This window comes from Channa argus, chromosome 15, assembly GCF_033026475.1.
Source record: "Channa argus isolate prfri chromosome 15, Channa argus male v1.0, whole genome shotgun sequence".
NCBI classification, from domain to species: domain Eukaryota; kingdom Metazoa; phylum Chordata; class Actinopteri; order Anabantiformes; family Channidae; genus Channa; species Channa argus.
Genome location: NC_090211.1, coordinates 20179045 through 20203908, shown reverse-complemented (window position 1 = coordinate 20203908; position 24864 = coordinate 20179045). Strand labels below are relative to the sequence as shown.

The following is a 24864-nucleotide window of genomic DNA, read 5'->3' as shown; positions in this document are numbered from 1 at the left end:
TTTCATCCTTGCTTTTTTAAGTTTTAATGTTTTTTTGTTTTCTTTGTATTGGAGCCTATCCCACCTTTCATCTTGTCGTTGAGCAATAGGCGGGGTCCATCCTGGACAGGTCTCCAGTCTATCTCAGGCCCAACACAGACATACGCAGACACTCAAATTAACACTTACAGGCAATTTTTGGAGTCACCAATTAACCTAACATGCAAGTCTTTGGACTGTGGGAGGAAACCAGAGTACCAGAAGAAAACCCACACAAGACATAGAAAGTTCACGGTCAGGTGGTGACACAAACCTGCAACCTTCTAGCTATGAGGCAGCAGCGCTGCCCATAAATATTGCAAAGTTAAATAGTTCATAGTCAGTTCATGAGCATAGAAAATAAAACTGAGTTAGAATCACAGAACTTGAGAAAGAACAGTTAATAACTTTAAAATATTCATTTGAATCAAAAGTTTAGTTACATAAACATTTGCCACAGACAGTTTAATTCAATTCAATTCAATTCAACTTTATTTATATAGCGCCAATTCACAACAAAGTCATCTCAGGGCACTTTACAGAATAAAGTCAAGATTATAAAGATATATAAAGAGAACCCAACAATTCCCCCTGGAGCAAGCTCAAGGCAACAGTGGAGAGGAAAAACTCCCTTTAACGGAAGAAACCTCCAGCAGAACCAGGCTCAGGGTGGACGACCATCTGCCTCGACTGGTTGGGGTGAGTGAAAGGGGAGAGAGAAAAGAACAGAGCAACAAAAGCAACAACAAAACATCGGGCAGGTTGGTAGGACCAGTAGCTGCACGCTGGAAGACACACAGCTTCAAAGCCGGGGGACACCTGCAGAAAGGGACAGAGAGAGGGGGACAGAGCAGGACAAAGACAACTACGGGACAGAACACACAGAGTTAATGACATACAGTGGTGACAACTGTTTACAGTTTACAGTTCCTTTTAAGAGTCATTTAGGGTTTAGCAGCTCCCATGCAGTAACTTTGTTGAATGAATAAAAGTCTAAGGGCAGCGACTGAATTCACCACTAATCATTCACATTCAAACTGGCTGAACAACATTTTTCAGTCTTGGATCGGACAGTAGCTTCCCTGAGCCTCTTGTTGTTGGCACTTCTCCGAAGACATACAGGAATAAAAAGAACAATAAGGAACAAGGAAACACACAAATGTCTACAAAATTGCACCAACAAACCAAATTGCAATGGAAGAAGAAAGTCTAAATTTTAAAAACACGTTGCAACATAAGAACTAAGAAATAAAAGGGAGACTGATCACGTGGAGCAACACAGATCACAGTTATCACATTACAAATGTGTTAGGAGCAGGTAGGAGGGATTGTGATGACCACACCTACAATCAGAAGCTATAACCCTCTGATCTCTCTGTATAAAAACAAGGAACTAAGTAGACTTTACCTCAATATATACAGTATTGAATTATATATCAAGGCAGCTGCATCGACGCAAACAAGGCAGAGAAGAAACAAAGACAAAGGTGAGTTCACACATTTCTATTTACATGTCAGTTTCACACTGAGATGCTGAATTTCACCTTTAAATTGTTTCCTCTGTCTCTACAAAAACAACCTATTTGTAAACTTGCATGAAAATAATGTAAAGAAAGGTTTTATAAAGTTTGCTTGCTATGTGGCACATACACACATACATTCTGGTTATGCTGTAGATTTATTATGTATTCAAACTGGCAACGACACATCACATCATGTCAGAACATACACATTTACACTCCTTCTTGTCCTTTGGGCTGCTCCCTTTCAGGGGTCACCACAGCGAATCATGTGCCTCCATCTAACCCTGTCCTCTGCATCCTCTCCTCTTACACCAACTAACTTCATGTCCTCTCTCACCACATCCATCCTACGAACACACCTTCCTCCTCCCCTTCTTCGACCAACAGTAGTCCAATTTCCACCTGTACCCTGTAGGTCAACAGCACCGGGTGGCGGTGGTTGTTAACTCAGGTCCCGACCGATCCGGTATAGAAGTCATTTTCGGCATTTTTTATTTGGCAAGTGTTTTACATCGGATGCCCTTCCTGACACAACCCTCTGCTTTTGTCCAGACTTGAGACTGGCAGAAGAAGACACTGGCTTGTGTCCCCTTGATGTTGCATTTCAGAACATATACATTTAAAAATAGCCATTATTGTAATAAACTGACCACATGTTCCAAATCAAAATGTATTTTCCTGCCTGAAAATGATGCCTTTATGGAGGCACTGTGGCCTATTTTCTGATTCAATGACACCGATTAATTCAACTGTGCTACAAACCAGACTTAATTGTGTTGCATTGTCTTCTGCTGTGATGAGTTGCCTGCATTGCTCTTGGCTATTGAATTATTATTATTATTGTTATTAGGTCACAAAACTTTGGATTTAATATACTTTTGTCAAACAGGACTCAGACTGGCATCATTTTAACAAACCTGTCAAACCTGCTACAGCGTTTCTTAGCTCCTTATACAGATCTATGATTTGTTGCATTGAAGATAATTCTTCAGGTCTTCTTCAGGTGTTTACTAGTGGAAATTGCACCAAAATATGAAATACAGAATTCAAGTACTTAAATATAGTTATAAATGACAACATTTTGCATTTATATGCTAAAAACGAACATTGTACAATGACAGAGAGGATATAAGAGCAGAAGGAGACAGGAAGCAGTTCCCAGATGGTCATTAGCTTAAGTGAACAATGTTCACATACTTCAATATCCACGGGACGCAACACATTTTTGTACAATAATGTGTATTTCTTCATCATCTGTACATACAGGATGTGCACTGGGAGGAAACCAGCCACATCACGATAAACCAGACAGAGATAAGAACAAACACAATAACAGGTCAGTTGTTAATACTATAGGACAAGGTTGTGTAAAAGAGCTTTACATGCTTTGATTTGCCTCGATTGCGTGTGTCAGTGTTAGTTGGCAAAGATACTGGCATTTTCAATAATATTTGTCATCATGTTCACTTCAATTAAATTCTGTTTCAATAAATACACAGAAAACCCCCACTTGTAATTTCTACTAAAAGCTCCAGCCTTTCTGTGTGGAGATGAATATTCTCCTCTGGCCTGTGTGAGGTTTCCTGCAGGTACTACTATTTCCCCCCACAGTCTAAAGACATGCAGTTATGGGTTAACAGGTGACTCTAAATTGTCCATTTTTTTGTCACACTCACATTCAGGATAAGACGTTTAGATAATGGATGGATGGATATATAGTGCTGACTTACACGAGGCAAAAAAAAGTTTTCAGTGTTTAAAACTTGGTGTGTGCAACATTTGGCTATTAAAATTAATCAAGGATGATAGATGTGATGCTTTTATTTCTTTTTTCAAATAATTTGCTCATTTAGCTTGAATAGTGAATGATTCTTTACAGAGGAGATAAGATGGTTGAAAACAATGAAGACAAAGCAGCAGGTGGGGGAAGAGAGAATGAAACAAAATCTGTTGAGTCATCTGGAACAGATAAGAAAGGTAATTTACTAAATTGTGAACATTATTTTATACAGTAAAAAAGGTCTTCTAACTAAATTAGGTGTCTCAGGTGGCTCCTGCAGGTATTGCTTGTGCTGCGTCTGCAGACATGAATCTGAAGTTGAGATGGAGGAGTTTGCAGCTGAAGCTGTGGTAAAAGCAGTTTTCAAATCCTTTGGCTTAAAGTTTATTTCTCTTCAGTTTAATTCTGCTCCTGTTGCTTTAACTAACTCACATTCTGGGTTATTTGATTCTCAGTGCAACACTGTTGTTGATCTTCAACATTTATTCTAAATACAGATTTATTTTTTAAATTCCATTAGTGGTATCCCATGAATGAACCAAGTGAAGCTCAAAGTCCAGAGAAGAAGGATGAAAGCAAAGACAGAAGATGGGAAATCAAACCTGTACGTTCTGCAAACAATAACAAAGGTAATATTTTAATGTGGGATTCCTGCCACAGTGGAGAGTACATTCACATTTACAACGCAGCTAACCAACATTTTATTCTCATCGTTTTTTTATGCTGTGGTCCAGCAGTAGAGATGGAGATGAATACAGTTGAAAATGAAAAAAAGGTAAGATTGTCAGAATCATCATAGAAAAGCCTTTGTTTTCTCAAATTAATTATTGTATATGTTTTGAGATAGTTCTGATTGTGTATTTTAAGTTTCTTACCTACCTTACCTGCATCTTATTTTCTTCCCATGATTAATACTGAAAACAGTTCATTTCAGATGCTCTATGCAGGTGAACTAAAGGTTAAGTGAAATCACTTTTTCTTAGTGTGATTCACTGACTGATCTTGCTGGTGCTCAACACTCAGAGGAGAGTGATGACGGCACTAGACCGGAGTCTGAGCTCAACTCGGTACCATCTGCAGCCTGGGAGCAAGGTAACGCTTTTAGTGAACGATTTCATTATACAATAACACAAAATAGACCAAAATACAACTAACCAAGCTTATAACATATTAACATATGTATTTAGTGTGAACTTTGGAAAAAGTATGGGTTAAAAAGCCCACTGAGCTTTTTGTCCCTCACGGCAAGAAAAGCACAACTGAACTGTCATTTCTGCCTGTTACACGTCTCAGAGGCCTCTCAATATTCTCATAGGTGACTGTGGTGCAGCTACGATGAAAGAAAGAGAAAATGGTCCGTTAGACAGTTTCTAAAGAACTGACAGGACTCTTTGGTCTGAGGTCTCTGGAATCTGAGTGGATTACGATCACACAGTTGACCAAAAGGGAAAATCAGCTGCAATGGAAATGGCTTCAGACATGACATTAATTTACATCTTTACACAAGCTTTCAGCTGAAATGACCCCATCTCACAAAACGAGCTCATCGTGTGTCCATGTGGCAAAATTCATCAGTTCACTGACTTATGCATGAATTGGTTCTATGCTATTTCTAGTAGAAACTCAACATGTTTTTTACAACCTGTTTTATTCTTTATCATTTTGATTTCAAGTAGATTTCAAAGTAAATTTGAACATGCAAATCGGATTTGACTATTATTCTGAGCTCAAATATGCTTAGAAATTGTTCCGTTTTGTGTGTTTTGTGATCAATTTTAAACTGATTGAATAAAACCAACAAAACATAGTAGAAACATAAAAGTGTGTAGCTGTTTTGCCTTTGTTGATTATAGAACTGAACATTGAAAGTCAACATAAGGAGTTGATTGGTACCTGTATAGAAGCCATTAAGCTGCAAACAAGCTCCAGCCAGAGTGTCAAAGGTGGAACATAAGCTTTGACTGGCTCATTTTTTCTTACATTTCTTCTTCTTCTTCTTCACAGTTAATGGCAGTTGGCATCTTTGAAGTTGCATTACTGCCTCCGACTGATTTACCAAGTCCAGGATTCCAGTAAACTTCCCAGTGAGTTGTGATACTGTGGTAAAGAAGAAGCCACTAAAAGTCTTGATGAGCCCATGTAGTGAGTCTGACTCTCTGAAAACTGCGTTTGAGTGATTTATTAACAACCATCAGCCACAGTAACTGTAATTTTAGGTAAGAGACATTCATAGGGTTTCTCTTGCCTGGAGAATGTCCATATGGAAAATTACGCTTTTAACAGATTCTAACACAGTTGAATGCTAATACCAGATTAAACAAGAAATCTTTTACTATTTTGTGTTTTTAGTTATGTCTGAAGCCCAAAACATAAATATGAAATCATCAGTGTTACATTAGAAATCAACTTGCAGAACTGCAGAAGACAATAAACTGTGTTTATTGGTGGAGTAATGTGATAAGAAAAATATAGAAAATAAACAATTTGAACATTTTATGTTCCAGAGCACAACAGGATATTTTTTAATGTTCTTGTGTGCTGATGATCACGATGGTTAAACTGTCTTATAGTAACTGGCCAAATCTTAGAGTCTCTTCAATAAACACAGCATACATGTGCTACAGCAGTTGCATTTCTTAGCAAATCTTGAAGGAAGTCAGCTTGAAGTCTCCTCTGACTCTGATGTAGCTGATAACATCCATGCCAACTCGGTTTGGGAACTGCATTTCCTGTCCATCAGGAAGCTCCACTTCAAACATGTCTCCAGTTAATTTCAACACAAGCTGGGAAGCAGAAGGTGAAAGTGAGTGAAAGCTCATCAAACAAAACCCAAACTGTCCAATCACCTACAGGTACATGGAGAAACATCTGCTCCTCCTTCAGACAGATTCTCTCACCTTGACATCTTTGCCCTTCTGTAGAGGGTTGTGGATTTCCCGTTTCTCATCACCCCAACAGCCAGCAGTCTTCGAGTTACACACAAGTACAGCGCCATCGCTGTCGTCATGGAAACGGGGGTTAAAGTGCAGCGCGATGTCCTCTGCATCACTGCCGAGGTCGATCTGGAATCTGAGTTCATACAATTAATGTAGCCCCAACAGCACACAGGTTCAACAGAACACAACAAAATCACCAGGATATTATCAAAGTAACTCAACCAAGACTGAGAACAAGTATCATCGTATTAATCTGTTTGGTTAAGAGGCTGAAGTTCAGCTGTTCACCTCTCTGCATCATGCAGAATGACTCCCTTTACTTTCAGCTGATCTCCAGCTTTCAGTGCCATGTTCTTCAGTTCAAGTTGCTGAGAAACACAATTGTAGCAGTTAAACCATTAGTCACGATACTAACAAACAATCAAGGATTAATATACAGTCAGGTTCATAAATACTGGAATAATGAGACGCACATTGACTTTGAATTGAAACACGAGATGTGAGTGAAGTCAAGACTTTCAGCTTTAATTCAAGGGGTTTGACAAAACTTGGCATCAACCAATCAGGAATTAGAGGCATTTTTATAAACACACACCTTTTCAGTGTCTCATAAGTGATGGAACAAAACGACTTAAGTACAAACCTAAGGAACGGCTTGAATACTTGGATGAAAATCCTTTGCAGTCAATGGACAAATGCTGAGTTTCATCCCTCGAGATGCTTTTCCAGGTATTTACTGCAGCTGCCTTCAGCTGCTGCTTGTTTGTGGCTCTTCCTCCCCCTCAGTCTTGTCTTCAGTAAGTGAAACGCTGCTCTGTTGGGTTCAGATCAGGGGACTTGGTATGTAAAGAAAATCCCATTTCTTTGCCTTGAGAGACTCTTATGTTTAGATCACATCCATTTACAACATGAAGCGATGTTCTAGCAGTTTTGCAGTATTTGATTAATCTGAGCAGAGACTTTAGCCCCATATACAGAATCCATCCTGCTACGTTTATCAGCAGTTAGCTCATCAATAGTGACCTTTGGCAGCCATACATCCTGATGCCATCACATCACCAACGACACCAACGTGTCTGACAGATGATGCGTTGGATCATGAGTTGTTCCTTTCCTTCAACACATCATTCTGGTACAATTCAGTCTTGGTTTCATCAGTCTAAAGAATCTTATTCCAGAACTGGTCAGGCTTCATGGGTGTTTTCTGACAAAGTCTAATCTGGCCTTTCTGTTCTTGTGTGTAACTAGTCATTTGCACCTTGTTGTAAATCCTCTGTATTTTATGTATTGCTGTCTCTTGACTGCAGACTTGACAGGTTTTCCTCCCCAAGAGTCTTCTTGACTTGTGAAGATGTTGTGAAACGTTCTCGTTTACCATGGACAGAATTCAGCTGTGGTCTTCCAGGCCTTTAATTCTTTTTTTTAAGAATGTCACAAACTATTGTGTTAGCCACTCCCACTAATCTCTCGATGGTGGGTTGATTTTGTTTTTCAGCCTAATTCTGGCCTCCTTCACGTGCATAGACACCTCTTTGGACCTCATGTTGACAATACACTTTTGTCCAAACTCTTGACTTGAAGTCTTGACTTCACTCACGTCTTGAGTGTTTCATCTCAAATTCAGTGTCATGGTGTACAACAAATTTAACAAATAACACATCATCTGCTGTACATTAAGCATCTGTTCCAGTACAGAGTCATAAAAGCAGCAACAAACCTAAACTTACCATGATTGTTTTGGTGGTGAACAATCCTGAATAATGGAAGGTGGAGGAAGATGGTCGGGATGCACTGAAGCACAGTTTTCTCTCCTAGAAGACAAAAAAAGTAGGTGGTGTCACTGGAGGTTTCACTTCATTTATAACGGAAAGCATCAAAGATTAAGTGAGAGGACTTTGAACAGTTTTGCAGTGTGGCCAAACCTGGAACATGCAGAGGAGGAGGGGGTTTACACATTTTCCCAACGGAATCAATAAAGTTCTTTGAATCTTGAAGCCCCTTAACTTCTCCCAAACTAGTAGTGAATGGCCCTCTGATCATTAATTAACCCTCTGGGTTCTTGGTCGCAGATGCTTCATTTGTCTTGGCACATAACTATTGCTATAAATGTATTTCAGTGAGGTATCAGCACGTGATTCATGAGCTTTTCGAACACTAAATGAGTTATTGAATCTGTTGCTGTGACATTGCATTACATTAGAATAAGTCTGGGATGAAGTAAAAAGAAATTTAATTTGAACATTTTCAACATTTCATCCATTTCCCACAGCAAACAGTTATGATGTTCATACGTTTATTGTCTTCGCATGTACCACCCAAAGCCTCAGGGGAAAAGCACAGTGAAAAGCAAAGCTGACTTTTTATTGCGATAAATCTACTGAGGCAAAAAGTAAAATATCATTTAGTTATGTCAATCAGTAGTTAAATATTCACAGCTGGTGGTATTATAACAAATTTAAGTATTGAAAAATATCATTATTTTTAGCTCTATACTGATCCCTATACTGTCCCTGAGAAATTCTTTGTTTTTCCGTGAGCTCACTCATTTTAATCATCAAAATCAAACAGCTTATTCAATGCAGAAGAACCTCTCTGTTTATTTACTGATTCATCAATCACTGACTTGTTCAGCAAAAGGATTAAGTGACTTCTTGATCACTGATAAAGCTGTGACCAGCAGCTGCCACAATGCAGCTGTAATATGTAGAATAAAATACATTTTTACTGGAAACCTGAAGAATGATATTCACCCAGGCTAAATGCAAAGCGTTCGAACCAAAGAACATTTGCGTGTTTGCTCATCAAAAATACCATTTTTAAAAGAATTTTAAGACATGACACTCTTCTGTCACTTCATGTTGACCAGAACTGGCCCTGGTAAAAGCTGATATTAGCTCTTTGTGTTTCCATTTATTACATTTATTTACTTATTCAATTCTGTGTGAGTGTTCAATAGAATTTGTTGAGACTGTGTGAGAGAAACATCAAGAAGGAACGTACATTGATAGGGTTTTACTGGAAATATCTTATTTGTGCTGCGAATATAATTTTATCAAAATGTTTTTTTTATTTTACCTGTCGATAAAAGGTGACTCAAGAGCTTCAGCTAAGGTTGAGAGACCGTGTCAGTCTTTACTGCCCTCCAGTGGCCACACTCAGGAAGTGCAATGCAATCAATTTGTCAAATCGTGTTCAGTCTATTATAGACATATATTAACACTTCTGATAAGTACAAACACTGTCAATCAACTAACCAGTCTTTTGTCACAGTTATATTTTCTAAGTCCACATTTTTCCGTGAGAATTTAAGAGACACATTGAAAATTTCAACATATTTAAATACAAAAAAAAAAAAAAAAAACGCTTTACTGCCCTCCCGTGGTGGCGCTGCGGAACTGCAGCGCATTACATTTGTTAAAGAGGTGACTGGTGTGGAGCGTGTCTGGTGTGATAAAAGCAGTATCAGCCAAAATGAAAGGAAAGGTGTTCAAGATGGTAGTGAGACCAACGATGTTTTCACTGAAGAAAAGACAGGAGGCAGAGCTGGAGGTAGCAGAGCTTAGGATGCTGAGGGTCTCTTTGGGAGTGACGAGGATGGACAGGATCACGAATGAGGACATCAGAGGAACAGCTCATGTTAGATGCTTTAAAATTGTTATGACCGCTGTTAAAGTACGGCAAACACAGTGAAAGGGAGTTGAAAGACGACTACATATATAATATTTACCAAAGAAAAAAAGAGACATTATGAAGCAATTATGAGACAAGGATCTGGTAATTATGATTTAGTGACTAACATTCCTTAGTGACAGTTTTCAATAGTTCCAAAAGTCTAAAATAAAACGGAACCTAACGTTTAATGTGACTTTAAAATACTATGTTGAAAATAGTAGCTACGACAAACTAGCATTGGCTGTTTCCATCTGTCATGAGCTTCATCGAGCATGTAAATCATTTTTTCCAATAACTAACACGTAGGTTTGAGGGCGTCCCGGTCCAACGAGGGACTACATCTATGATGCTACGAGAAGATTGTTATGGTCGAGAATTGTGTGTCTTCGCTACAGTTTTGGTCGTTTATGTGGTTATGCATATTGTATGTTTGACTGTTAAGAAAAATCACGTCTTTGAACTGTTTCACTTCAAGTATCTAATGTTTAGTGAATTTATTTTGAAAGTAATTACCGGAAAGTTTATTATATCCGCAATGACGGTAATTTTACTACTTTGCTGCACTTCCACACTGTGGCCATTGGAGGGCGGTGGATCTCCACCTCTCGCATCGCAGCATGTTTAATGTAACACCGGTGTTTAACGCAGGTGTTTCGCTCAGGGGAAAATGTTCCGCACGTTGATTTGGCATGAGTTTTTACGCCGGGTGCCCTTCCGGTTGCAACCCACGCATTTTTGTCTGGGCTCGGGGCCGGCATCAGGGTCGCCCTTGGTGGCTGGGCAGGGCCTTTGGGGGGGGTGGGATTCGAAACTGCGGTCTTCTGCGTCCCATCCCAATGCTCTACCTCCACATTACATTACATGATATATTACATTTTATGATAAATATGATTCATTTATTAAATTTAAATTCATTAATTTATAAGTGTAAGTCTATCACTTAATTTCTAACTGCGATGTTCCGCCGGAAACGGTGGTGTGGTATATAAATTCACGCTAACTTCACACATTCAATAATATCGTAGTTCTCCACTTTGACCACTAGAGGGAAGTAAAACATTTGTTTGGCGTTAATTACGTTAATAAGTTTTCGGTTGTGTCCCAATAGGACTTTTACTGATCGATAGGAGAGTTTTAATTAATACAGGTAATATGTATTATTTATTTATTTATTTATTAGAATTTTTTTCTAATGACAAACATTAGCAATTGAGTGAAAATATTTTAGCAACAACTTCCGCTGTAGCGCCGGAAGTGACAAAACAAAGTAAACAGAGGAGCTGTCACTTGGAGAGAAATTACGAAAATTGCGAATAAAAAGAGCATGAAAATATATTCGACCTTTTATGCCTTCAGAGAGACGATTGCATGAGAAGCCGGGGCTAATTCTAACTAAGGTAATTCATAAACTGTGCTTGAGCAAGCGAAATATGTTCATGTGTTATCACCTGCAATTAGCTTGAAGCAGCTAGCAGGTGATGTTAGCAAGCAGATTTCTAACAGGTTGTTTCTCTCACTACAAGTAATGATTACGGCAGTTGTTTCTACAAAATGGGCTGATGTATTACGTTTAACCTTTGCACTTATTTAAACTGTTTAACTGGTTAAACTTGGGTAATTCGGATTCACTACCTGTAGATTTACCAGCTGTTTGTTCGTCAGCAAACGGCTCATCACTGGGGAAACTCTCCTCATACAATGGCCTGTTCTTCTTTAACACTTTCCATTTTGCAAATAACAACATTGAACAACCCGAATGATTTAGACTACTCATCTTTTTTTATTGGTAGATTTAGATTGTCATAATACTGTCTCCATCGTAAAGGGTTTCTTTATAATCACTCACAGGTTTTACAGGGACAGAAGTGACACTGTCCTGCAATGTTCACAGACATGGACTATGAACTGGAGGAGGACAAACTGTGAGTCACATATGTTTTACCAATTTTTTCATCTGGACCATTTAATTCTGTTTGTTATTATTAATTGTTGCAATTTTTGAGCCAAGTTCAAACAAGTCGTTATTTTACATCAAATTGCTGGTTTGATTTTTATACTGGAGAAGACTGAAGAAGGTGGGATGGCTTTTGTACACCCTGTTTAATATAATGGCTCTGTCTTTCTGGTAAATCCTAGATTTTTTGAGGGGTTGATCTCTAATTCAACGTTTGTTTATATGGAGTTAGTTCTACTCTACGCCTTTCAGTCTTCCAGTTTCTTGGATTTATGGGCTCTTTAAAAAATAAAAGAAATATCTGGTCTTTTTCCCTAAAGGGTTTTAAAGTTAAGTGACAAGAATGTATGTGTAGAATTTACTAATTGCTCTCTACATCATCAAACTGTGACACAACAATTTCTACATTTGCATGGTGCAATTAAACGTGGTAAATTTTCTGAGTAGCAGTAACAAACTAACCCTTAAAGCGCCACCTAATAGTCCTGATAAAAATCTGCACTTTCATTGTTGAACTAAAGTCTGTCTGTTGGAATTGTCACAGAACTTGCAACAAATCTCGGTGTATCATGTTGGTTTTAAACAGGGGGATCCCAACAGTACCTGGCACTGTGTGTCTGAAGAAAGATGTTAATAACCTTATAGGTATCAGCATTGGTGGAGGGGCTCAGTACTGTCCTTGCCTGTACATCGTTCAGGTATGTACAGAAGAATTATAACAATAGCTTGTACATTTATGACAGGACACGTCCATTAGGTTAAAAATTCTGTAGTAAACATGAAATATTAGAACACGTGTAACATCTGAGTTTTGTCATTTTTAGGCCTTGATGTGATAGAATGTGTTAACGCTTCATGATCTCAGAAGCTAAGTGTTTTTACTCTGTGTCATTAGTACCTTTATATTGTGTCCCCTGTTGTCCTACAGGTCTTTGACAACACCCCAGCAGCTCTGGATGGGACTCTGGCAGCAGGTGATGAAATCACAGGTGTGAATGGAAAGCCGGTAAAGGGAAAGACTAAAGTGGAAGTGGCCAAGATGATTCAGGCTGTGCAGGTAAAGTCCGTGGTTTACACTGATTATCAAATCCAAAACCAATATCAATAACAGAAAGTAAACTTAAATGAGCATAAGTAACAAAACATTAAATTAATAAAACAGTACTCACATGTTTGTGTCCTGCTGTGGCTTTAGATTTATCTGTGGATAGTTGTAATTATTGGTGCCGCTCCACCAACTGCAGACTCTGCAACAGAGGGACTTTACTGGCATGTGAAGCTCTGCTAAAGAGGCAAATAGCATTTAGTTTGTTAGCATTTGCCGTAACGTCACCAGTGTAGAGTGGCTGTGTTGTTTTTGGCGTCCATTGTTCGCGCACAGAAAAATTCCATGACTCCCTGTGTAGTGGTTTAAATACAGGGTTAAGATGGAGAATTAAAGGATTAGATGGTGCTGCTGTTACCCATTCACTGCAAATGCTGCATATGACTTTCTGCCTCTGCACCACAAACCACAAAAGTCTGCACATTGTTATGCCACATTAAAAACATGAAGTGAGGTCTTTAAATAGTTCATTTTGAGCTCTTATTAAATTACAATCCTAACATAGACTGGAGTCCTGTCCATGGTGTTCTCCATCTCTCGCCCAATGACGGCTGTGATGAGCTCCAGCCCCTCTGCCACCCTGAACAGGAGGAGTGGTTACAGATGGATGGATTTAATTGTGTATCTTGTGATTGTGTTTTCACAGGGAGAAGCAACGATTCACTACAACAAACTGCAGGCGGACCCAAAACAGGGGAAATCTCTGGATATAGGTGTCTCATCTACTACACACACACACTTTCAGTCCTGGTCCACTTGTTAATTTAATTGAACTTCTGTGGATTCTAAATTTAAACACTCTATTTCTTAATTGAACTACTTTTCTTGAATGTGTTTCAGTGCTGAAAAAGGTCAAACACAGGTTGGTGGAGAATATGAGCTCAGGCACAGCAGATGCTCTTGGACTCAGCAGAGCTATTCTATGCAACGGTGAGACCCCTGTGATCATTGCCATTTTTAGGGTTTAGTATTTACATAGATGAATAGAAATCATCACCAGTTTCGTTTCCTGGTACAGATGGGCTGGTGAAAAGGCTGGAAGAGTTGGAGAAAACAGCAGAGCTCTACAAAGGTTAGGATTAATTACAAAACACGTCTTCAGTAAACTGCAGTGGACAGAGAGAAGACGCAGATCTAACCATGGTATAAAGCTTCATTCTGTTTCATCACTCCTCTGTTTGACTGTAGGGCTGATGGAGCACACAAAGAGACTCCTCAGAGCTTTTTTTGAGCTTTCTCAGACTCACAGAGGTGAGTTACTCAGACAAACATCCGATAATATGAAACAAAGTCAAACTAAATTATAGCCTCTTATTTCTCCACATGTCATAGAAGAAAGAAAATTAATGTAATTATTCTGAATCTGTCTCTGCTTTAGCTTCTAGTTTATCTCATTTGTATTTCAGGGTTTGGAGACGTTTTCTCTGTCATCGGGGTGCGAGAGCCTCAGGCTGCAGCCAGTGAGGCTTTTGTGAAGTTTGCTGATGCTCATCGCAGCATTGAGAAATATGGTATTCAGCTGCTGAAGACCATCAAACCTGTAAGTTCAGATTTTTCTTTATAGGAATTATTGATTTATGACCAGCCAGACCAGTCAAAGACGAGAAAGGGGTTGTTTTATTTTCTGCATTATATTACTATTGTATTTTAATTCGAATTTCAATTTGTTTGTATAAAAATTTGGGAACTTCTATCAAATATTTGTAGAAGTCATTTTTTATTATGTGGGATGATGTTTCATGGCAGTATTGAGAAAATCAGTTATCAACATACACTAATCAGCCACAAGAATAATACTAATTAATGTTTTTAATATACAGATCTGATGAACTAATAGATGCTAATCTGTCATTTTGGGTTAAGCCTGTCAGCACAAACATGAACCAACAGTGACCTGCTTAGTAAGTTTACTTGAGCGAAGCATTTGAAGTGGTGCTTGTAGTGGAGAATCCTTTAGCCCAGTGTTTGCACTTTCACGTGAGTTTGTGTACTTCTACCACCTCTGCACACAGTGTACCACATGCTGCTGTGTAGCTGCAGGCCATGCGGACCCTGGTCCTCCATGAAAGACCACCAGTGTTAATGTTGTGGCTACTTGGTGTATATTGTTAAATGTTATATTTAATTGCACTAATTTTATCATGTTGATGATGTTCACTCTCTTCCCGAAAATAGATATTTGTATTCTTTTTTTTTTTTCCATTGATTTATACCTGTAAAGTATATCATCTTCCCCTGAGGTTAACATTTTTGGTTGAGTTGTATTTAATCAAACCTTATAAAAGGCAAAACGAATCACTGGTCATATCTCCTCGTGCAGATGCTCCATGACCTGAACACATACCTTCACAAGGCCATACCTGACACGAAGCTCACCATCCGCAAGTACCTGGACGTAAAGTTTGAATACCTGGTAAGAACAGAGCACGTTGTGGCGTCGTACACTAAGCCAGATGAACAGAAAAGAGTGGCATCACTTGTAAATGTGTTTAAAGGTCACACAAGGGGAAAAACTGAATTTCTTTTTTTTCTATCAGTCTTACTGCCTGAAGGTGAAGGAAATGGATGATGAAGAATACAGCAGTATTGTGAGTACATGCTTGAGAAATTAAAACACCACGCTACAGAGACTTAAATGTCCAGATTTCATTTTTGTTTTTCTAGTTTAATTCTAGTTTTTGTGTGCTCGGTTTCCCTGAAGCAGACAACAAAATTTTTTTCTCCACAGGCCATGGGGGAGCCTCTGTATCGTGTCAGCACCGGTAACTACGAGTACCGGCTGGTGCTACGGTGTCGGCAGGAGGCTCGAGCCCGCTTCGCCAAAATGAGGAAGGACGTTCTGGAGAAGATAGAGTTGCTGGATCAGAAACATGGTCCGTGGGAGATGGTGTCTTAGCTGTTTTTTCCATGAACTTGCCCTCTGTGTGACACCATTGTTACATCATGGCGCTGATCTGTCATCCATTCCCGTTGTGCTGTTCAGTCAACCATCCAACCTTGGCAGGATCTGTTTCTGTATGACACAGATCTAAGTACACAGCTCATATTATTATTTGATTATGCACAACAGGATGTGAGTGGTGATGGGGAGACGTTATTGAGTCACAAAGAGAGAGAAATTCCATTTTATATTTAGTGCTCAAAATATTCACTGAATTTAAAATGAAAAAAAAAAACAAATAACATACTTTGTGTTGATTTTCATCAGTTATCAGTGATTTATTTGTGATAATTTCGTTTAGTGACCTGCGTCCAACCACATAATTTCTTCCATCCTCTCTCCTTCATCTACAGTCCAGGACATCGTGTTCCAGCTGCAGCGCTTCGTCTCCGGCATGTCACGTTACTACGACGAGTGCTATGCCGTCCTAAAGGAGGCGGACGTCTTCCCCATCGAGGTGGATCTGTCCCGCACCACGATCAACTACAGCAGCCAGTCATTGTCCTATACCGATGATGACGAGGAGGACGACGGGGGAGGAAGCAGCGCGGGGGGGGAAGCGGAGAACGGCGCCGAGAAACTGATCGATGATGAATGAGAGAGTGTGTGTGTGTGTCTGTGTGTGTGAGGTTTCATGCAAAAGAAGTCTACTAATGTCAAATGTAAATTTAATGTCAAAACACTAAGAAATGACCTCCGGAATTAAATTTAGCAGTTAAAATGGTCAAAACTGTTGTCACCATGGTGAATACTACTGAATCCTGCTGCTATAAACGCTGAATGTTGGTCTGTTAGGATTTTGTTTGCTTTCTCCCCAAAGATACTAAAATCGGTAGCTTTGGGCATTTTATTTAATTTTTTTAGTGTATTATTGTACCATGACAAATTTCACTATCAGCTGTAACTATAAAGAAAAATCCCCTTCCTCCTTTGGATGTGACTAATCTCTGCACACATGAGCTCTTTGCTGAATGAACCGGGTCTGTTTGCATGAGTTGTGCCTTCTTTCTTCCTACTTTCATGAAGTCTCATGGATCTGGGCTGTGTTGTACTGTACACATCGTGAAGTGTTAGAGCTGTATTTACATTTTTATTCTGTTGAGGAAATGTATCGCATATTTAGCAGCAATTCACTTAGCTTTATAAAAAAGTTATTTTGTGGTAAATGTGTCGCTACAGAGAGATGTTTTCATCTTTACAAACAAATTGCAAGCTGATGGATAAAAAAATATCAAATGCGATGATCGTGACTGAACATGATTCTCTGACGGCACCTACATGCAGCTGTTACCAGCTCCAACACCAAAGGCATTTGTTGTTGTCGTTTTAACAGTTTTGTCTATTCATACTTCACGCTTCAAGGTGAACGGCCCCCTCTCAGCTGCAGATTTCCAAATCTGATGCAAATCCTACTTGTGAATAATGGTGGACAAATTGGAAAAGTCTGTTATTTCTTTCTCATAATTTCCACTTTATTTATTGTAGTCGATGTGTGTGTAGAACTTTTAAAGAGCAAGATTGATTCTTGTAGTCAAAAGTCGTTATTATATTGAACATAATTATTCATGTGTGGCTGCTGTCTGTCATTCATTTTGTTGTATGGGGACACGATTTCCTGTTGGAGCCCAAGTTTGAGGATGTTACTTATCACTTCCTCTGTTGAATCTTAAATGTTTGCTTTTGTTTTTATGAATAACTAATGCAATGCAACAAAACGATCCACTGTGTGTTGGTGTTTCTTGTTTTACACAGACTTTGTGATGAAAAGTCCGGATGGTAAACATAGAGGACGTAAATTAGACAGAAATTACAACATAAACTAACTCGAATACCATGATGCCTCGTCCTTTATATAGAAAAATATTGCTTTTAAAAACTATAGTAACATCATGCTTATTTGCGTTCATAATGTGAATCTGTGTTAATGTATATATGAGGCCACGTCCTACGTATATGTTGCCAAGCCCCAGTGGCCTAATGGATAAGGCACTGGCCTCCTAAGCCAGGGATTGTGGGTTCGAGTCCCATCTGGGGTGAACTCTTTTAGTTTCTTTTTATGGTTCCAAACAAACGTTGGATCAACACTTTACCAACTGGTATTTTGCGGCGAAGCTCTTGCGCCTTCTCATAGGTTAACAAGCCAATTGTTGTTCCCTTTTCCTGCGGCCAGCACCCAATCACGGAAACGCTCCTGTTGACCCGGACTTTCCCTTCGCCACATGAACGAGTGATTTCCTCCTCGCCTTCGTCGTTTGTGATTTACTCCTTTTTCTCTTGTGCACAAGTTGGAGCTTTTCTCCGCTTCATCCGCAGCCATGCTCTCGGGAAAGAGGCTGTGCGTGTTTCTTTTAATCACTGTGGCTGCGACTTTTACCTCTGCAAGTAAGTAGGTCGAGTCGGTGTGGAATTACGCGCAGTTGTGTAAGGATCTGCGCTAACAAACGAACAGCGAGTGGCACAGCGCGTGCATACTGTTTTTATTAATAATATTCACTTAATGTGTAAAATATTTATTTTAACTTTCTAGAAAGATGTGCATAAATGATACATTTTTAAAAATCCAACATATTAGAGGTGGGATATATGATATTCACTGGACCTCACCTTGTCATCTGTCAATCTCATTTTGTAAATGTAGTTTCACTTATTTAAAAAGCAGTAGAAGTTTTTCGATTTACTGCAAACAGGAGAACTGTGAAGTTCATAACTTTATTATCTGTTGTATAGCAGTCTTGGATTGTGTTTTCTTCCCAGAGATGAACGCAGCCACGGTGTACTGGGATGCACAACACAAGATCGTCCTCCTAAAGGAAGGGGTTCTGGAGACGGAGGGGGATGCATATGGGTACCTGAACAATACCCTGACCAGTACAGGCTGGAGCGTTCTGGAGATCCGTGCTGGCTATGGAAAGACCCCAGAGACTGATGAGATCATCTTCTTCCTAGCCGGCTACCTGGAAGGCTTCCTCACTGCACAGTAAGTCTTATCAAAGCGCTGTAATCTAATACTGTCATTCCACAAGAAGGTTCGTGCTGACCCATTCACTACATCTGATAATCAATACTCAACCTGGTGATTGGCTGGTCAATATGTCAATCCATGGCCGAGTCTGATGATGACCCAGAAAAGGTCATCGACAGCAACAAGCCTGATACAGTAGCTTTTCGAAAACATCTGACTACTCGAAACCTCATACATTGATTTGGTATTAACACTGTCTCTTCATCCCCAGGCAGATAATGGATCACTACACCAACATGTATCCACAGATCATCCATGATCCAAAGGTCCTCGCCCCAGTCAAGAACTTCATAGGGTGAGTTCTCTTTTCGTAGTAAAAATGAAAACCACAGCAGCAAAGAGTGTACAGTACATACTTTCAGGAACACGTCGCTACTGATACATTTTCATATCCTCTTCTCAAAAATCTTTACAGTATTTGAATTCATACTACACCCAGTTTAAGCTGTGATGTAGTGGTTCTACAGCAGACAGTAGTTCCTGTTAGCAAGTTCTTGGCTCATGTTTTAAGTGCACGATCCCTCAGTTTGAGTTAGATTATTAAAATGAGTTTTTTGTGTTACCGTAAATAATGAATATTAATAAGAGTGGTAACCAGCAAATGTCACTTTTGTGCTGACAGGAAGCAGGATTCATGGGTCAGGGAGCAGGTAAAACTGAACAAGACCCTTGATCCTCTGTGGCAACATGCTGGCTTCATTGTGGCCCAGATGGACGGACTACGAGCGGGGGTGGCAGACTGGGCCAAGAAACAGGGGAAAAAGGTCTCATGATGTTTGATCCTATCGCATTTTTAAAGACACAACACTGGAGAAAAACGGTCACAGAAACAAATAAGACAATTTCAAAACTCTCAAACATCTAGCTAAACTAGCACATACAGTACATTTGTGTAAAGATAAAATGTGGAAAAACATCATATGAATGCGGGGAACTGTATCTTTATAAATACATGTAGAAATATCACACGAAGTCACGATGTTTACTGAATCTTAGTGATGTACAACTTTAACTGCAGCTCTGCCAATTCTGAGAAACTTGTATTGTAAACCAAACGTGTGATTGCATATCACATTGTGTCACTACGATTTAACGAGAGATCACATGCCATTTGTCGGCCTTATGAATGAGCATAAAAAGCATATGCTGCAAATCTTTGAACCCTTAGTTTATGATCTACACTGTAGTACAAGACAATAGCACACGTGGTGCCAATGTTACTATATTACTGTAAAAAACTACCAGTAATACAGATTCTCAATTGTTTACTCTTTTTTTAATTCTGTATTTAATGCTGTATTTACCATAGTTTTATTTACTTCATGTGCCAGTTTACGGTCAGTGAGACACAAACCAAAACTGCAGCATGATTAGTGCTGCAACACCAGCTCTGGATTTCACTGATTTGGAACCTTTTTCTCTTTAGATTTGAATTGGTGTCTGTCTCACGGTGGAGGCAACAGCACTACTCATTTTCATATCCTGACTAGCAGCTGTTTATCTGGTGTCCTTCCCACAGCCGCTGTCCCTGTTTGACATCCAGTTCCTGAGCGCAGTGGGAGACCTGCTAGATCTGATCCCAGCACTGGTGCCTTCCGCCAATCCTCCGCCCCAAAACTTTAGACGCCCGGGGATGGGACACTGCTCTGCACTCATCAAGGTGGGAGCTCAAACACTGTTTTGTCCTACACGTGAAGATTGCACAGAGCAGCACAAAGCTCATGAAAACCATCCTAAACAAGCAATGCAGCTCTGCTCAGCTGTAATCGGATGAAGAACAAATATGTTCGTTTTCTTAATTTAATCAGGTAAAATCTCACTGATGTTCACAATCTCATTTTGAACGGGGACCAGATCAAGTAACTTGCTGGGTAACCTCAGAGAATATTTTGTTATAAATGTATTTTGATACTTGACTCATTTAAACTTTACAGTGGTTTCAGTTTTATTCTTATAGCGGTATCTTTGCATCAGTGGCGAGTGTGTGGTCTCTGTGACCATTTTTACCACTCACACCAAAATACACACATGCTATAGATGCAGTAGTGAACTGTATGTACTTTTACTTGCTGCACAAACAAAAAACAGACTTGTGTTATTGTAAATGTGTCTTACATGGAGTAAACCTTATAAAACAATGCAGTGTCGGCAAATCCGACTTGAAAAGTACCTTTATTCGATAGCAGCTGCAGTCATTGTGGCCCTGGGTACAGTATGGGTATGATTCCTGCACAGGTAAAGTACCATTGCTGTGTTTTACGCTAAACTTATTTTGAAATTTCCTTAAGTCTGAATCACCTTGACGTGAGTTCTCTTAATTTAGACCCATGAATGTCATATTGAATCCTGAGTCTGTCGCCCTCCTTAGATGCTGCCAGGCTTTGAGAATCTGCTGTTTGCACACTCCAGCTGGTACACATACGCTGCCACGATGCGGATCTACAAACACTGGGATTTCCACATCACTGAGCCCCACACAGCCACTGGGAAGCTGTCCTTCAGCAGCTATCCTGGTACATTTGGCTGCAGAATTTCATTTGACAGCAGTGAATGTTTGCAGTTTGTGCTACACATCATACACGCACACACACGCACACTGCTTTCTAAAGTACCATAGTAAAAATAAAACCATCACTGGATTTAAATCCTGTGATTTGAATAAGGTTTGTTTTTGAAGAAATGGTTTCATGCGATCACACATTTCTCCTTTACAGGCTTCCTGGTGTCTCTGGATGATTTCTACCTCTTGGGCAGTGGTCTGATGATGACTCAGACCACCAACAATGTCTTCAACTCCTCCCTTTTCGACGTAATCACCCCCAGCAGCCTGCTGGCATGGCAGAGAGTCAGGCTGGCACACAGCTTGGCACGTACCGGAAAAGAGTGGGCCCAAACCTTTTCGAAGTACAACTCTGGTGAGTGGAGCACAGTCATCATAACAAAGAAAAGTGCAGAAAACATTTAAGTCGAGAGGTTAATGTTAACAATTTTAGTTCTATTCTCAAAAGTAAATCTGGAGAATTGAAAAAGTTTGCATTTATATTTGAATATAAAAATGGTTTTAAGATTTGCTAAAAATCCATTAACGCAGTGAAAAACTACTGCTCATGTGGTTGATTTAAAGTAGGAAATGTGCTGTTAAACAGATAAAAACCAAAAATGTAAAACTAACCGTTGAGATGTGAACAGTAGATGACTGTCCAAACCTCTCCCCGACTCGTGTAGGTACCTACAACAACCAGTACATGGTGTTGGACAGGAGCAAAGTCAAGCTGGGTCAAAGTGTGGATGACGGTGCTCTGACCGTGGTTGAGCAGATCCCCGGACTGGTGGAGTACTCAGACCAGACCCAGGCTCTGCGAAGAGGTGACGTGCAGCTCTTTCTTTTTGTTTCTTATGTTTCGTTGACTGCATTTATGTTTCTCACTTCCTCTGTTTACTGCAGGTTACTGGCCGTCCTACAACGTCCCCTTTCACCAGAAGATCTACATGATGAGTGGTTACGAAGAAATGTTGAAGAATTATGGAGAGGACTTCTCATACGATCTCTGTCCCAGAGCCAAGATCTTCCGCCGTGACCAGGGCAACGTCAAGGACCTGGACTCCTTGAAGTATATTATGAGGTTTAATGGTGTGTTGCTCACATTTGGCTGATTCTCTGTATCAAGTGGAACCTGCATTTCTCATGTTTGCTTAACTGTTCTGTCAAAATAAGAGTAACACTGATTTCACTGCAATAATCAAACAACTTATAACTCATATTTTTGAGCTCCCACCTGGTAATATGTGCATTTGTGTGTAACAAATATATTTGGTCCCACGTTTTAAGAATAAGACGTGTATTAGTCCAGAAGCCACATGCTTACTCTTCCATTTCTGTCTGTTTTCAGACTATAAGAAGGATAAATACTCTGAAGGTGACCCCTGCAAGTCCATCTGCTGTCGTAACGACCTGAGGTCAGAGGGACCTACACCAGAAGGCTGCTATGACACTAAGGTAGCACCTACTTAGGTTTTGTAGCATCAAATGCATTCTGGCTCTGCTCAGTTAAAAAATGTGCTTCTCTCCCGCTAGGTGACAGATTTCCAGATGGCTGGAGAATTCCGAGCACAGGCATTGAACGGGCCCACCACACAGGATGGACTCTGGCCGTTCTTCTGGGATAAATTTAGCAGCGTCAGCCACCAGGGTCTGCCGCGGCTCTACAACTTCACCTTCGTCGAGATGCAACCTCTCTTCTTCAAACCCTGAGGTGTGTTTGTGAGTCAGACGGACAGAGGTTCTTTCTGTCTGATGTTCTCAGAACAATAAACGTCCAGAATCAAACTCACAACAGCACAATCTTTATGTTGTGTTAGTATTTCCATTTATGATGATACTTTAAGATCAGAATTCCTTCCCACCAACATGTACTTCCTACTTACAGGTTGGTGCAAAAGTGGCAAAAAGAGCAAAACAAAGCTATTTTATATTTACATAATATTTAATGCACATTCAGATATTTTTCAAATGTTCTTCTATCAGAAATTAGAGATCAATTTTATTCATTTGATCAAGGAGGTTTCAAACTTTTGCACTCATATAATTCTATTTTATTATATTATTTAATAAATTCCTTGACAATTTTCACTTAACTTATGATGATGAACAAACGGTTGTACTAGCTGAATGTGCATTTTTATCATTTTTACGGTTTACACTGAAACGGTACTTACGGTAGGATGATCCAAATCTAACCCTGACATAATAGGCATATACATTAAGCTAGTACAAATGGGGGTTTTTTATCATCAGAAGTAATAAAACTGGTCAAAAAATGTAAAAGGAAAGTTCTGAATGTGAATTAAATATAATGTAAATGAAAATAAATCTTTGTTTTGCTTTTTTTTACCATTTCAAAACAAAAGGATGCAAACCTTTGCGCCCACCTGTTGTATTTTGTGTACATACCCAAAACACAGACCTGGCTTGCTTTTTGCCAAAGTGCCAATAAGTTTTGAAACTAGTATTCTAGCACATTTTACTCAGGGCATTTTACTCTACAATAAAAATCTTTAGTATATTTTTTTTACCTGCAGCCATTTTTGCTGTGAACACAGAATAACTATGATGTTTGAAAAAAAGCAGAATCAATGCACTAAATCAGTGGAGGAACTGCAGTGGCTCAGTTGGTAGTGGCTGCCTATCAACCAAAGGGTCAGAGGTTCACGCCCTGCTCCTCCTAACCACATGCCAAATGTCCTTGGGCAACAGCACATTCCCATCCCTATCCGGTTGATAGGGATGGGACGCCGGTCCAAAGCCCGGTAGAAATTGGGGAAAGGTTGTGTCAGGAAGGGCATCCGGCGTAAAAACTGTGCCAAATCAACATGTGGACAAAAATCAAATGCACTAAATCAGTGGCTGTGCTTCTTTATTCCTTTCTCAGGCCTTATTCTTGAATGTCATACATGCAAACACTATCATTTTAATGAAAATGAAATGCTTGGTACAATGGGGTAGGACTCCTGCTCCTCTCTGGTGATGTGATTTCAAGTGCATGCATTTGTTGTACTCTGCAAAACCACAATATCTCAGGTTGATGTATAAGCCTGTGTTTCTTTGTGTAATGCCAATCATGCTATTTTTTTTCTGGGTCAATTGTTTATTAAAGTTTTATACCTAAGGAAGTACTGTCCTGCTTTTAATCTTCACAGCGACTCCATTTAGGTTTGGAAAACTTCACCGATGCTAAGTGATCTGTTTTAGGTTGGAGATTCAGGTTACTCCACAGGACTTGCAGCAATAAGTATAGTTATTTCAACATGTTAACAGCCATCACGTACTGCACTGTAGAGCTTTTTGCAAAGTTTGCTGCTGTAAATAACAAGAAACTTTGGAGTAAGTGCTTTGAGAGCTAATGACTCATAAAA

General features: G+C 39.5%; 4 protein-coding genes and 1 non-coding gene across 10 annotated transcripts; 4 read left to right on the top strand and 1 right to left on the bottom strand.

Moving 5' to 3' along the window:
- The first annotated feature begins 477 nt into the window (after positions 1-477).
- On the top strand, positions 478-5464 carry LOC137099571 (uncharacterized). 6 transcript variants are annotated; one of them, XR_010910771.1, is made up of 8 exons: positions 478-1505; positions 2808-2877; positions 3421-3518; positions 3580-3671; positions 3842-3950; positions 4059-4096; positions 4246-4413; positions 5326-5464. XR_010910771.1 is itself a non-coding variant. In XM_067476577.1 (8 exons), exons 1-8 carry the CDS (start codon positions 1352-1354, stop codon positions 4693-4695), a joined length of 729 nt encoding a protein of 242 aa, XP_067332678.1. In that variant the 5' UTR covers positions 478-1351; the 3' UTR covers positions 4696-4883. The 6 variants fall into 6 exon arrangements, 4 of the variants coding, with proteins under 4 accessions (XP_067332678.1, XP_067332677.1, XP_067332680.1 ...); XR_010910770.1 differs by having other exon boundaries at positions 4056-4096; XM_067476577.1 differs by lacking the exon at positions 5326-5464 and adding an exon at positions 4637-4883 and having other exon boundaries at positions 4305-4413.
- On the bottom strand, positions 5263-12918 carry LOC137099574 (galectin-2-like). The gene is made up of 5 exons (XM_067476581.1): positions 12782-12918; positions 7985-8068; positions 6546-6625; positions 6219-6390; positions 5263-6104 (listed from the first exon to the last, which is right to left on the bottom strand). The coding sequence occupies exons 2-5, from the start codon at positions 7985-7987 to the stop codon at positions 5958-5960; spliced, it is 402 nt and encodes a 133-aa protein (XP_067332682.1). The 5' UTR covers positions 7988-8068; positions 12782-12918; the 3' UTR covers positions 5263-5957.
- pick1 (protein interacting with prkca 1) lies at positions 11163-17647 on the top strand. Its single transcript, XM_067476575.1, has 13 exons — positions 11163-11326; positions 11778-11851; positions 12470-12581; positions 12812-12940; positions 13635-13701; positions 13829-13918; positions 14007-14060; positions 14177-14239; positions 14395-14528; positions 15309-15401; positions 15526-15576; positions 15717-15861; positions 16283-17647. The coding sequence occupies exons 2-13, from the start codon at positions 11811-11813 to the stop codon at positions 16525-16527; spliced, it is 1224 nt and encodes a 407-aa protein (XP_067332676.1). The 5' UTR covers positions 11163-11326; positions 11778-11810; the 3' UTR covers positions 16528-17647.
- A 245-nt stretch (positions 17648-17892) lies between these two features.
- trnar-ccu (transfer RNA arginine (anticodon CCU)) lies at positions 17893-17965 on the top strand. The gene has a single exon. It is a non-coding gene; the product is annotated as a tRNA-Arg (tRNA).
- Positions 17966-17998: 33 nt separating this feature from the next.
- plbd1a (phospholipase B domain containing 1a) lies at positions 17999-24617 on the top strand. The gene is made up of 11 exons (XM_067476574.1): positions 17999-18311; positions 18684-18906; positions 19163-19246; positions 19574-19715; positions 20471-20611; positions 21320-21464; positions 21666-21866; positions 22177-22317; positions 22397-22582; positions 22842-22948; positions 23027-24617. Exons 1-11 carry the CDS (start codon positions 18245-18247, stop codon positions 23201-23203), a joined length of 1614 nt encoding a protein of 537 aa, XP_067332675.1. The 5' UTR covers positions 17999-18244; the 3' UTR covers positions 23204-24617.
- The last annotated feature ends 247 nt before the right edge of the window (positions 24618-24864 follow it).